Here is a 12,620-nt window from a genome sequence, read left to right on the forward strand (position 1 = left end):
CGGTGTTTTTCCAAAACCCAGACTCTGTAGCGGAAAGAGCTTTACACACATTAGATGCTAAGAGAGCCCTCTTGTACTATATAGATAGAACTAAATCTTTTCGGAAGACAAAACAACTGTCTGTCGCTTTCTCTCCTCCGCACAAAGGCAACCCCATCTCTAAAGGCGGGAATGCGAGGTGGATTGTAAAGTGTATACAAATATGCTATATAAAAGCTAAACGTACATTAACAGTTCCTCCTAGAGCGCACTCCACTCGCAAACTGGGAGCCTCTATGGCTTTCTTAGGAAACATACACCTAGAGGACATATGTAAAGCAGCAACATGGTCTACACCACACACCTTCACTAAACACGATTGTGTTGATGTGCAAGCCAAGCAGCAAGCTGCAGTAGGCCAAGCTGTCCTTAAATCTCTATTTCAAACCACTGCAACGGATACAAGCGACCACCGCTAGGGGAGACACTGCTGCACAATGGATGCTAAGTGTACAATCTGCAGCTCATATGCCTCGAACAGAAAATGCTACTTACAAGTATGCATCTGTTCTTGGCATGTAGAGCTGCAGAGTTGTACACGCCCTCCCGCTTCCCCGGGACTTGTATCCGTTCCAGTTTTCATCTTACTTAGATGCGCACGCATGGACATCTCTTTTTCTTTACTTCTACTGACTCCATCATTTCCCATCATGGCGAAAAACAATCTAAGGATGGAGCCGATGCCCATGTGCAGTATTGTCCAAGGGAGGAGTCACCTATCTCCGGACTAACAAAGACTTCTTCCAAGAAGACAACAACCTGCATCATCCGAGCCCAACACCAGGTGGCGATCTAATGCTAAGTGTACAACTCTGCAGCTCTACATGCCAAGAACAGATGCATACTGGTAAGTAGCATTTTCGTTATTTCATGTTGGGTATACACCGCCTGTCCTAGTTCGTTTTTAAGTGTTAGGATGTGGCAAGGCTGAGTCTTTGCTCTAATCAGGCGCGCTAACAGCCACCCTGCCTTATCTCCTTCCGTGTACCAACGATGCCTACTCGCTGTTCTAGCATATTTGCCTAGCGAGTCCCATATGTCCCCTATCTGCCGCCGCACGTCATCTCATTCTGCCGACCTCTCTCTATTCGTGGGAAGTTCTTTTTCCAAAGCCGCTAACCGTTCCTCCTGTTGCCGCAAGCCACTCTCCAACACTTTTTTAACCCCCACCTCCGTGGACATACATATCCCCCGTACCACCACCACCTTCATGTCATCCCACTCAGTCGCCCTGGTGCTAGCGGAGCCCCAGTTGACCTCCATATAATCGTCCAGCCCCTTTGATATGGCGTCTTTATATATCGGGTCGCCAAAGGCTTCTATATTGAGCCTACAGAGCGGTACTTAAGACCTCGGTCGGGCTAATGAGTATGCAATTAGGAGCAGGGAATGATCTGATAAATAGCGGGCTAGGTATTGCGTCTCTGCTACCTGATATACCGCCGACTTTTGAATGAAGAAATAGTCTAACCTACTATGGGTATTGGCAGCAGGAGTGTGACACGAGTACACTCTAAGCCTAGGGTTACGGTGGCGCCACACATCCAGTAAATCATAACTGTGAAGCATTTGGCCCATCACTTCCTGAACTCTAGGCTTGGCATCTAGCTTTGGGGGGAATTGGTCAAGCTCCCCATCCAGGGCACAATTAAAGTCTCCTGCCACTACCAATTCTGTATCCAGAATCCAGAATGGGTCCAGATCCAGCTGCCCCATGACTCGGCTAAAAAAAAAACCATCATCGATGTGGGTTTCCTGGAGTAGGGCTATATTGACCCCATAATGCATAAGGTATGATGCCACCTGGATCCTTTTCACCCTATTATTGAGCCCTGCACGTTTCACGTGATCAGATTGTATTTCTGGTTATCCCCTGGCATGAGTATATAGTCGACCTCTCCGTCCCCCGCCTGTTGTGTGGGGACTTCCCAGTAGCGTCTTGTCTTGCCCCCCTCACAGGAGGACACCTTCGATCACCCACATACCAACACAAACCAGACCCGGCAGCAACCCCACAACTAGAAACCCAACTCCCCCCACCCACAGGCAGTAGCCCTTCATTATCACAACCAACACTGGCTCAAGGACTCCGAACCCCGCCCCAAAGCTCCACCCACCCTCCTAGAATACCCCTCTCAACTTGACAAAAGAACGATTACAACCACACTGACCCACCCAGGTCCGTGTAAACCTCCCTCCCCACTTAGACTCAATGAATCAGCCGACTGCCTGGCACCGCACAGCCCCACCCGACTGAGGTCTAGCCAGGTTGCCTCGGCACTCCACAGCCGGCGAACCTAACCATCCCTTAGGCGAAATGGTGTACCCTCCTTCAACATTTATCATTTATCAAACACTCCCCCCCTCAAGTCCAATAGGCTCAAGCCCATACGTATGAGTCACATGGGAAAGTCAAATGTCCCGTGGGCCGAACCTGGTACTCGCAGTGTCCATGGGTATGAACCCCCCCGATCACACCATCCGGACCCTCCCTCACTCACTCCTTTCCAGAGCCCTCTACAGCCGGGCTCGTGGCCCTGTCCACATCAGACTGTTTCCTGCACCAGAAAGAGTGGAGAAAACTGGTTCTGTGTCGGGATCGTCTCTATCTACGTACGAAGAGTGCCATCCGGTCCCACCACTACACATCCTTCGCCGACCCGCTCTCGTTCCTGCCGCCGTTGTCCTTCCGTGTGTCGTTGCTGGCTCTTCTGTCGATTGCTCCACGCCGCTGCTCCTGCCATCCCTGATTTCGGGCTGAGCCGGCCAGGCCCAGTGAGTACATCCAGTCTACTGCCTCCGCTGGAGTGCCAAAGAAGTGGACCTTGTCTGCGTACTGCACCCGGAGTCTAGCCAGGAACATCTGGCTGTATTTAATGTTGTGGCTACACATCCGGCGTTTAACACTGAGGAAGTCATTCCATAGGTCTTGTACTTTTTTAGTATAATCAGGGTAGATATGAATGTCATGGTTCTCAAATCTGGGAGGGCCGTTGGTACGGATGTGCTGCAAGATCATGTCCCGGTCCCTAAAGTTAAACATCCGGGCAATCAAGGCTCTGGGCGGGGATCCTGGTCTCGGGGGCGGCCCCAGGGATCTATGTGCCCTTTCCACCGCAAACATTTTGGAGAGCCTGAGGTTGGGGAACACTCTGCCGATCCAGTCCTCCAGAAAGAGATCGCTGCCGGCCCCTCCACTTTCTTAGAGAATCCCAAAAAGTGGAGATTATTTCTTCGAGAGCGGCCTTCCGCATCTTCCTCCCTTTCCTTCAGCCGGGCAGTATTGTCCTGAAGCGCCGTCACCGTCTCCCGCAGCTGCCTGATCTCCGTCTGCAGAGCACTCAGGTCTCCTTCCGTGACGGTGACCCTGTCTGCCACCTTCCTGAGGTCCAGTCGCAGGTGATTAATGTTCATTGCCATCCCATCCATTTTGGTCTCTAATGCCACCCTGGAGTCTCGGATCGCTTCCAAGATATCTGCCTTGTCCAGAGCAGCCGAGTCCTGATGAGTCCCTTGCTCCATATCTGTACGAGGGTGGTCCGCCGCCGTCGACCCCGGGACCGTATATTGCACAATTTTATTCGATTGGGCACCTCTCAGGATACTCCCCGGCGGGCACCCCGACCAAAAGTCTGCAGTGCCCGAAGCAGTCCAGGGAAGGATTCCGTTCAACAGTCCACCTCCCCTTAGGGGTTTCCGCAGTGTCTTTAGCAGGCAGGCCCGCGGCCGTCGCTCCTTGCTGTTACCTGGCCTTCTTTCTCTCTCCACCAGTTGCACTGGGCCTTCACCGTGTGTTACCCCCTCGAGCCCAGCCGGTCGTCAGTTCTTGGCAGTTGCCTGGCCCTCCGCCACTCTTCTCCAGCCGTGCCGGACCGTATCGGAGTGGTATCCTTGTGCGCCTGGTCTACGACTGGTCTACCACCCACTCGTGGGGCGAACGCCTCCGGCCCAGTTCCCGCTCACCAGGGGGCCACGCCAATCAGGGGGGCGGGCCTGCTCACCTCTTCACCTGGGGAACTGCCCCTGGGACTGCGCCCTTCTGTAACGCCCCCAAGCCTTCGCCAAGTCTCTGTCTCCCGACCCACCAGCCGGGGTGTAGTCAGGCCTCTCCTTGCTCCTTCAGCTTTCGTTGCCGTCAATCCTCGGCCTTCAAACTCAGGTGTTTCAAGAGGCAAGGGGGCAAATCCTGCATTAGGTGCGTATGGCCGCACACCATTACCACCGGGCCCTGGAAGCGGCTCCCATACAGTTCAGGCCCACGCTTGGGCCCCCAGGCAATTTCCTCTCAAGATTCAGGCACGACCCGCTGGAAAGGGTGCAGGCCGCACCGCCTCGACCTCACGCAGCCTCTGCCTCCAGCCCGCGAGTGCCCGCCAGCCGCCGCTTCTCACCCACTATTTGTGTCTATTCTTCCGGGCCATACTGCTGATGTGTCTGTGCGGCCGGACTCACCGGGGGCACGGGGCCGCCACTGCAAACTCCTGATGTCCGCCTCCCCGCTCCACCCGATGATCACCGCCTCCGGGATCGGGTCTCTGTCTGGCCGTCACCTCCTCAGGCCCAGAAGTAGGCCCCGCGGCCGCGACCTCTCCTAATGCGCACCCCCAGTCCATGGAGACCTGCCGATCCGTCTGATCCTGCACACACTGTCTCCCAGCAGGTAGACTCCCGCCTGGGGTCCGCCCGCTGTATTGGTCGTGGGTCGGGTCTCCACGGGATTATACGCCGCTGCCCGCCAATTTTTCCCCCTCTACACAGGGTAATGGCGGCCGCCATTACGGGGACCAGGACTCCCCCGGGATCACCACAGCTCGTAGCGCCGGTCCACTACAGCAGGCTGCCACCATCATGGACCGCCGGGTCATGGGAGGGTTCCGCTGCCAGTATGCACGATTAGGGTTTCCAAAACGCCAGGATTATAGAGGAAATTTACCATTCGGGGCAGGAGCGCCACTGAGACTCTTCTTGCTGGCCATTTTACCAAGCCACGCCTGTTGCCACTGTTCCTTATGGTGTTCTTCACCACTATTCCTTTTTCCTTTTCTTTTTCGCACACTGTTCCCACAGTTTCTATGCTGGCTCCACATTGTGGCTTGGAAAAGTTCTCTGAAGAAAACTGACGTAGGCACGCCGGGGTGGGACTTATGTGACCTCGCTGACGTCACGTACGCTGACGATGCAGGGGCGGAGTCGAGTGATGCTCTCCCCCCGGCACGCAGGGATGCTGTGGCAAAAAGTTTCCGGATCCAGTCTCACGCCTGGGGATAATTCTACGGGAAGGAATCTGCGGCTAGAATCGTCTCTACCAGATACATCGTTACTGGAGGTAAGTAACTCGTACATTAGGAGGCCACATGATTAACTGCCTCAAAGAAAGAGAACCTTCTTCTGAAGCCAGATTATAATATTAAGGCTCACCTCACTGATAAGTAGCTAGCAGTTCTTCTCTGGAAATTTCTGTTGTTACAACTCAGGTAGTTTCAACGCTGTAGATTGCATTTTGGTAATTACATCACAATTACCTTTACATAGAGTTTTATTACCCAGCTGTACATCATCACCCTTTACATCATATATCTTACATGGTAAGTAGTATTTATAACACACACACATATTTAACATGTCATGAGTGATATATGTGAGGACCTAAGCAGAGCATGATAGGTGTGCAAGTTGTAGTTAACACACACAAATAAATATTTTCATATTTGTGAACAGACTCCGGCCAGTTCTCAGATCATTCATCCACCCATCTCAAACAGGCATGATATAAGATAGACTTGGTTTGGATAATCTCAGACTATTCAGCCATGCCACAGAAAAAGTGAACCTTCTTGATAACCCTTCATGCATTATAGCACTAGACGCAGAGAAGGCTTTTGATAAGGTCCCATGGACCTTACTGCATGCAACACTAAATGTGGGTGTCAATTTTTAGAAAACTGGAACTAGCCCTATATAACAGACCCACAGGCAAAATAAATATCAATGGTCACCTATCCAACAGCTTTACTATACAAGGAACGAGACAGTACTGCCCCCTTTCCTCTTTACTCTTTCTCTTAACATTAGAATCACTCTTTATTGCTTCAAGAGAAAACAAAAACATAGCAGGAAGCCCTTTTACATCAGGGGCCCAAAAAGACAAAAAACTATTAGAACATCAACTGCTTACGCAGATGATGTTCTAATAGTTATAATATAAGTTAAAAAAATAAAAGAATCAAATATCTAGGAATTTGGTTTGAGCGTGCCTTAAAGCAATCCATAAAATACAACGAAAATTATCTACGTAATACCATTAAGAATAATTGCTGGAAAGTTGGTCGTATCAAAACCATCAACATGATAATTTCCTTATAAGAATGTCCCCTATATCCCTCTCTGACGAGTTCTTCAAAAAAACTTTTTCTCTTCACTTTTTCTTTCGTCATTTAAGAAACTAAGAATTACACTCAGAAAACGAAGACTACCAAAATCACTCTGAGGTCCTAGCCTAGCAGATTTCTAGCAGAACCCAAACTGCCCAGCTAACAAGACAGAGCGCGTACATTGGCTCACAAATTCGCCGGTACACTAATCAACCTGGCTAAAATTAGTAAAAAAACGAATATGTCTCCCTTACCTCCATGATTGGCACAATGAAAAAATCAAAATCGAAGGTTAGCCCCTGTGTTATAAAAACTGGACAAAGGAGGGAATAGCCCTTATTAAAGCCCTAGGCCCCCAAACCAGACCCCCCTCACATTCTTATCTATTAAAAAAAAATTTAATCTCAACAATTTTGACTTCAGTTCTACTAATTTAAATTGTCCTTTCCAGACACAAACCCCCACCCAAACCCAACCTTTCTTACATACTCCCCAAGACGGTTTTAGGATGCCATGTGGCACCTGTACCCTATACGTTACCCTCCCCAAAGCCATCACAACTCAGAGAAACCATACAGTGGGAACATGTACTAAATTAAAACACTGAATCAACTCTCCCCATATAGACTGGAATCTAACTTGGCAATACTCATGCAAGATCAAATTGCTCCCCACTTGGCACAATGCAGATTATGGACAGCATACATGGCCAACTGGACACCTTTCAAATTACAAAAACTAGAATGGATAGGATCAGGCCTATGTTGGAGCTGCAAGGAAGAACAAGGCAACCTCAAACATTTTACTAGACTGCTGACTAGTCCCTGAATTCTGGAAGGAAATCAGTGACTCCAACTCTCACATCTTATATATAACCTGGACCTCAGACCCAGCTACCATTGCATTGGGTATCTTCCCCACCCAAATTACGCAAACTCTTCAAAATGAGTGATTCTCTGTTAGGCATACCAATAACAATCGATCTCAAATCCATCCTCTCAGAATGGAAGGACGTTAAGCAACTCTCAATTCACACATGGTGGGCTTGAACCCAATTTATTAGACGGGTTGATAACTCCCTTAACTCATTCCTTCGTTTAGCTCCCTAAAGATACCTATGGAAGACCTTTACCGATATAATACCTTAGAAACATCTGTAGAATATTTACACAACAAAAATACAATACCACTCATGAAGCCCAGTGACATAAAAGTGCCTGCACCCACCCTGACCCTGGTGGAAAAGAGCTTGCCGGTGGCAGTGGCAGGCTCTATCCGCTTGTGCTGGCAGCTTCCTCAATCCTGCGCTGAGTGAGAGCGCTAAGATACTCAAGTGCATTGTGTTTTTTACTGGTGCGAAGGCTTCACTTTTTAAAACGTATTGTGTCGATTTACGGACATTTTATATTGTTTATATTGTGTGCACTGTACTTGGGGCTGGGTTTTAGCCCGGGGGGGGGTCACCTACCTTCTGCTCTCCCGCCCGTTCTGCCGCGCTCATCGTGGGCGTTTGCTTGCGGAAGGTGAGGAGGAGCCCACCACTTCCGGGCTCACCGCAGACAGGCAGGTCAGCGCTCTAGCTGCCACTACCCCCTGTATAAATGTGTTTTGGTTCGAGGAAGCGCAGCGGACGAGCACAGCGGGAGCGCCGACTTCGCGCCGAAGTTGCGCCAAAGTTAAGCCCGTCTGCGTCCATCCGCGGGCGTCTAGGGCACAGGGCCATACTCCCTGGCCAAATTCCTCTGGCCCCTAAAAGCTATGATAGACATGAACTATGGGCATTACGTTCCGTGGTAGCGGATTGCTGTAGGCATACTTTAGAGGTTACCTCATTCAGCAAATGTCCCCATTGTTCTTTTAAAACTAGGAGAGAACTGGGGTGTAAATCAGGAGTAAGAAGCTATCAGGGGGGCCTACTGAACTGCAGATCACTGCCTAAACACGGCTTGCAGATTTGGGATCTTCTTTTGGAAGACAAGATGGACATACTCTTCTTGACAGAAACCTGGCTGGGCGCGGACTCGGACCCAGAGGTTATTGAAGCATTACCTCCTGGCTATAGCATGACTAGAGTGGATAGACCTACAGGGAAAGGTGGGGGAATTGCAATAATTACAAAAGCCCCCCTTGTGTGCTCCCTTGAACCTCTGGCGATTGAGAATTGTGAGGCCGGTAGTTTTGGGCTACAAACCGGCCCCCGGGTCATATATCTGGCATTCTTCTTTATAGACCTCCAGGGAGTGTTGGTAACTTTAGGCAGAGTCTGCAAGATTGTGTGGCACACATGGCGCTTAGGCGTAGTAAGATTATGTTATTAGGAGATCTGAACATTCGTTTTGAGGATGTCCAACTTAAAGAGGCTGTGGAGATTAAGCAAGACCTACAGGACATCCAATTAGAATTGAAAAATCTTACCCCCACCCACACGCACGGTCATTTACTGGATCCGGTGTTTGCCAGTTGGGAGGGTATAACAACGAAAGCCACACGCCCGGTTCCCTGGACGGACCATTTTCTGGTTTCGTTTGAAATCGGTGTAGCTGGGGCAGAAGATTTGCTGAGGGGGGTGAAACCGGCTATCCCTACCGGAAGTGGAAGAATTTTTCCTGGTCCACATTTAATGATATGTTACATGAAGGGGGGATGCCGGGAGGAACAGATAGTTAAAGCGCTAATAAAAATCTAGAAGATCGGATCCTTATAGCCCTGAATACGGTGGCACCGCTGTACACCGGTAAGCAAGGGAATAGAGTTAGAAAGTCGGCCCCTTGGTATACGACAGACTTGCAGGCCCTTAGGTCTGAATGTAAGAAGCTTGAAAGGAGCTGGCGCAGGGACTTTTCTACCCAGAAGAAAAATGAGTATAGAGTTGCCCAGAGGGGCTATCAGATGAAGGTGAGGGAAGCAAAGGCCTCACACTATAAAACTAGAATTAGTGAGGCGGAATGCTCCGCAAGAGAACTCTTTAAGATCTATAAAGAGATCTCTGAGGTCTCCAGCTCCAATGCCCCGGAGTCTGATTCTGTCATGGAATGTAATAGAGTAGCAGAATTCTTTGCTAGCAAGGTTAGAAACATATACAGATCCTTCTCCAGCTGCCCGGCAAGGGGACAGACTTTTGTTGAAATGAGGGAGGCTAGGCACTCTGATCGGAGATTAGAGTGCTTTACAGTACCCACATTGAAGGAGCTTTGTAGGATATGTCACAGTGTTAAGTCGGGATCCCCACGAGACCCAGCCCCCCCCTAGGTTGGTGGGTGAAAGTCTAGAGGTATTAGAGCCCTATATGAGACATGTCCTTGAAGTCTCCTTTAGCTCTCAGACTCTTCCGCTTAGCTGGAAGAAGGCGATAGTGCTGCCGATCAGGAAGAAGGCCAATATCAGTCATTCAGTGCTTGACAACCTGAGACCGATTTCCTTGCTGCCATACACCGCTAAAATAGCAGAAAATATAGCTAACATACAACTGATGGCTTACCTGGAGGAGGCCAAACTCCTACACCCTTCTCAATCAGGGTTTCGGGCAGGGTATTCGACCGAAACTGCCTTATTGCGTGCTACAGAGACACTGAGGCAGGGCGCAGATGCAGGGCACACCATGGCACTGGTCATGCTTGACCTTAGTGCAGCGTTCGACACTGTAGCACACATCACCTTGCTACAGTGTCTGATCAAGGGTGGTGTGGCTGGTCGGGCGCTGGGCTGGCTGAAATCCTTCTTGACCGGCAGAAGCTTCCAGGTTCAGAGAGGCTCTTTTCAATCGGCTGAAATAGCACTGGATCAGGGGGTGCCTCAGGGCTCGGCCCTGAGTCCCACCCTATTTAATTTGTACATGGCCCCCTTAGCAGAAGTAGTGCAATTGTTTGGCGTAGAGATAGTATCCTACGCCGTCGCCGACGATACTCAACTGCTGATCACCCTTTCCCAAGTACCGTCAGGTGGAGCAGACAACTTTAGAGCTTGTATGCAGGCATTAGCTGTATGGATGGACAATCATTGCCTGAAGCTGAATGGTTCAAAAACGGAGGTACTGGTGGTAGGTGGTGATAAACGGAAATGGACTGGCGACTGGTGGCCTAAGTGTCTGGGGGTAGCACCTATTCCGTGAGTCGAAGCCAAAAATCTAGGGATCTGGGTAGACCCTACACTTTCCTATGAGTCGCATATTAGGCGGGTGGTCGGAAAGTGTTTCGGGATACTCAAGATCTTAAATAAAACCCTGGATCTGCTCCCTCTGGAGGCAAGACGCACGATGACCCAGGCCTTGATCACATCCCGGATTGATTACAGGAATGTCCTCTTTCTGGGAGCATCCTGTAAAAGCATGGGTCGGCTTCAGGTACTACAAAATGCGGCAGCGCGGCTTGTGCTCAGACTCCCCAGAAGAGCGGCATCCAGTGCAGCTCTGGCGGCCCTCCACTGGCTGCCTGTTAAAAAAAGAATACTGTTTAAAGCCCTCTTGACTTGTCATCGGATCTTGTGGCAGAAGGCTCCCCCATATCTGGCTGACCTGATCACCAGATATGAGCCAGTGCGAGCACTTCGGTCCTGTGGAATGGGCACTTTGGTGACCCATCGATTTAAGAGGGCAAAAATGGGAGGTCGCTCTTTTAGAGTGATTGCTGCCATAAGTTGGAATAAACTTCCACTTAACCTGCGTCTTGAGCAAACAGAAAGGAAGTTTCGCTGTCTGTTAAAAACTCACTTGTTTACATGCTAGAGGGGTTCTGGTATCTGCTGCAGGTTTTAGCTCTCATGTCTCTTTTGCTTCCACAGTTCTACAGCGCGGGGACACGCCGGGATGGCGCAGCGATAGCGCTCTATAAACTTCTTTATTATTATTATTATTATTATTATTATTAGATAGTCAAACCTTTCCCTCCTTCCCACTTCACAGTCCTGCCCCCCCACCCCACCATGTGCCTGCAATATACATAGAAAGTTGCACCATTGCACCTACTTATGATTTTTCTCTCTGTTTAGCTTGGAGCAGGTGTGAGTTTGCCAGGTGTTGTTGCAGCAAAATGTGGTGCAGATGTAACATTATCGGACAGCGCAGAGCTCCCTGAATGTCTGGAAAATTGTCGCCGCAGCTGTCAGATGAATAACCTCCAGGGGGTGAAGGTTTTCGGATTCACCTGGGGTGACATATCACCTGAGCTATTGACTCTGCCTCCAGTGGATATTATTCTAGGATCCGACGTATTTTATGAACCTGAAGGTAAGCCCCCTATATCATCTCTATACAAAAAAATGAATGTTCATAAACTGGAGGCCACTGAAAATTTACTCAGCTACTGGACAGTTGTGAAGTGGTAAAACTGGTCATATTTTTAATTACCCAGTTATTTGAGTGAGGGATGACATGAGCGATCCAGCCTATAGCTTTTGTACTGTTCTATCAGTGCTTAATTTGTGATATAAATATATACATAAAATAAGTACAGGGGCCAAACGTTTTTCTTATGGCCACACCTCTAAAACCTGGCCTGCCAATTGTCAGGGTTTCCGGCTACCAGGGCTGCCTGGTTTAGGTTCCACTATCCAGCAGCTCTTCATCTTACACTTTCACGTTTTTTCCATCCCTGCTTTCTCTCGTTCACTCTTTCCCTGCATTTTCTTCTTGCTTCTACCTACCTTTCTCGGGTGTCTTTATCTGGGTCTAAGTATAATGATGAAAAAAAGTCCTGTACCCCACATTACAAACACACTTTATATTCATTTTTACACAATAAACAGAGCAGCCATCAAACCTCCAGAGCTTATGCAAGACTTGAAGGCCGCTTATCAATAATATATGCAGCAACTCGCTAATACAGCTTGTCAGGGCTGTGCAACAGGTTTTATACTACAAACTGGGTACGAAACCATTGCCCTTTCGTAGCTATGCATTGAAGTCAATCAAACTGTTCTTCTCTCCTGAGGTTCCTCCCAGCAAGTCAGAGTATGTTTCCTCAAATTCATTAAGATATTCCATATGTTTTAAATAGTCAGCTGGCAGAGAAGGAAATCAGTGCAAGGACACAGTCACTCTTAACAACATGGGTAGTGTAAAATGTGCTCCCTATTGAAGGGTCGAGCCTCAGAGAGACCTTACAACCAGATCACGGGGCTAGGCTCACTGTGCCTTGCATGCTTCTCGACCAGAGGTTTCTGACTTTCTCCAGTAATTGTGCGTCCTCAAGCCAAATGCTCGAAGTCAAGCTCGTC

At 49.2% G+C, this 12,620-nt stretch overlaps 1 protein-coding gene across 4 annotated transcripts in view; it reads left to right on the forward strand.

Annotated features, from left to right (window-relative positions):
• The window catches only part of METTL23 (methyltransferase 23, arginine), a 142,584-nt gene that overhangs the window by 78,051 nt on the left and 51,913 nt on the right, over positions 1-12,620 (forward strand). For all 4 annotated transcript variants that reach the window (XM_078654613.1, XM_078654616.1, XM_078654612.1 and 1 more), the window contains exon 3: positions 11,394-11,631. In XM_078654613.1, coding sequence (XP_078510739.1) covers positions 11,394-11,631 — 238 coding nt within the window. The remainder of the gene's footprint in view (positions 1-11,393; positions 11,632-12,620) is intronic.

Source organism: Lissotriton helveticus, chromosome 7, assembly GCF_964261635.1.
Source record: "Lissotriton helveticus chromosome 7, aLisHel1.1, whole genome shotgun sequence".
Taxonomy (NCBI): Eukaryota; Metazoa; Chordata; class Amphibia; order Caudata; family Salamandridae; genus Lissotriton; species Lissotriton helveticus.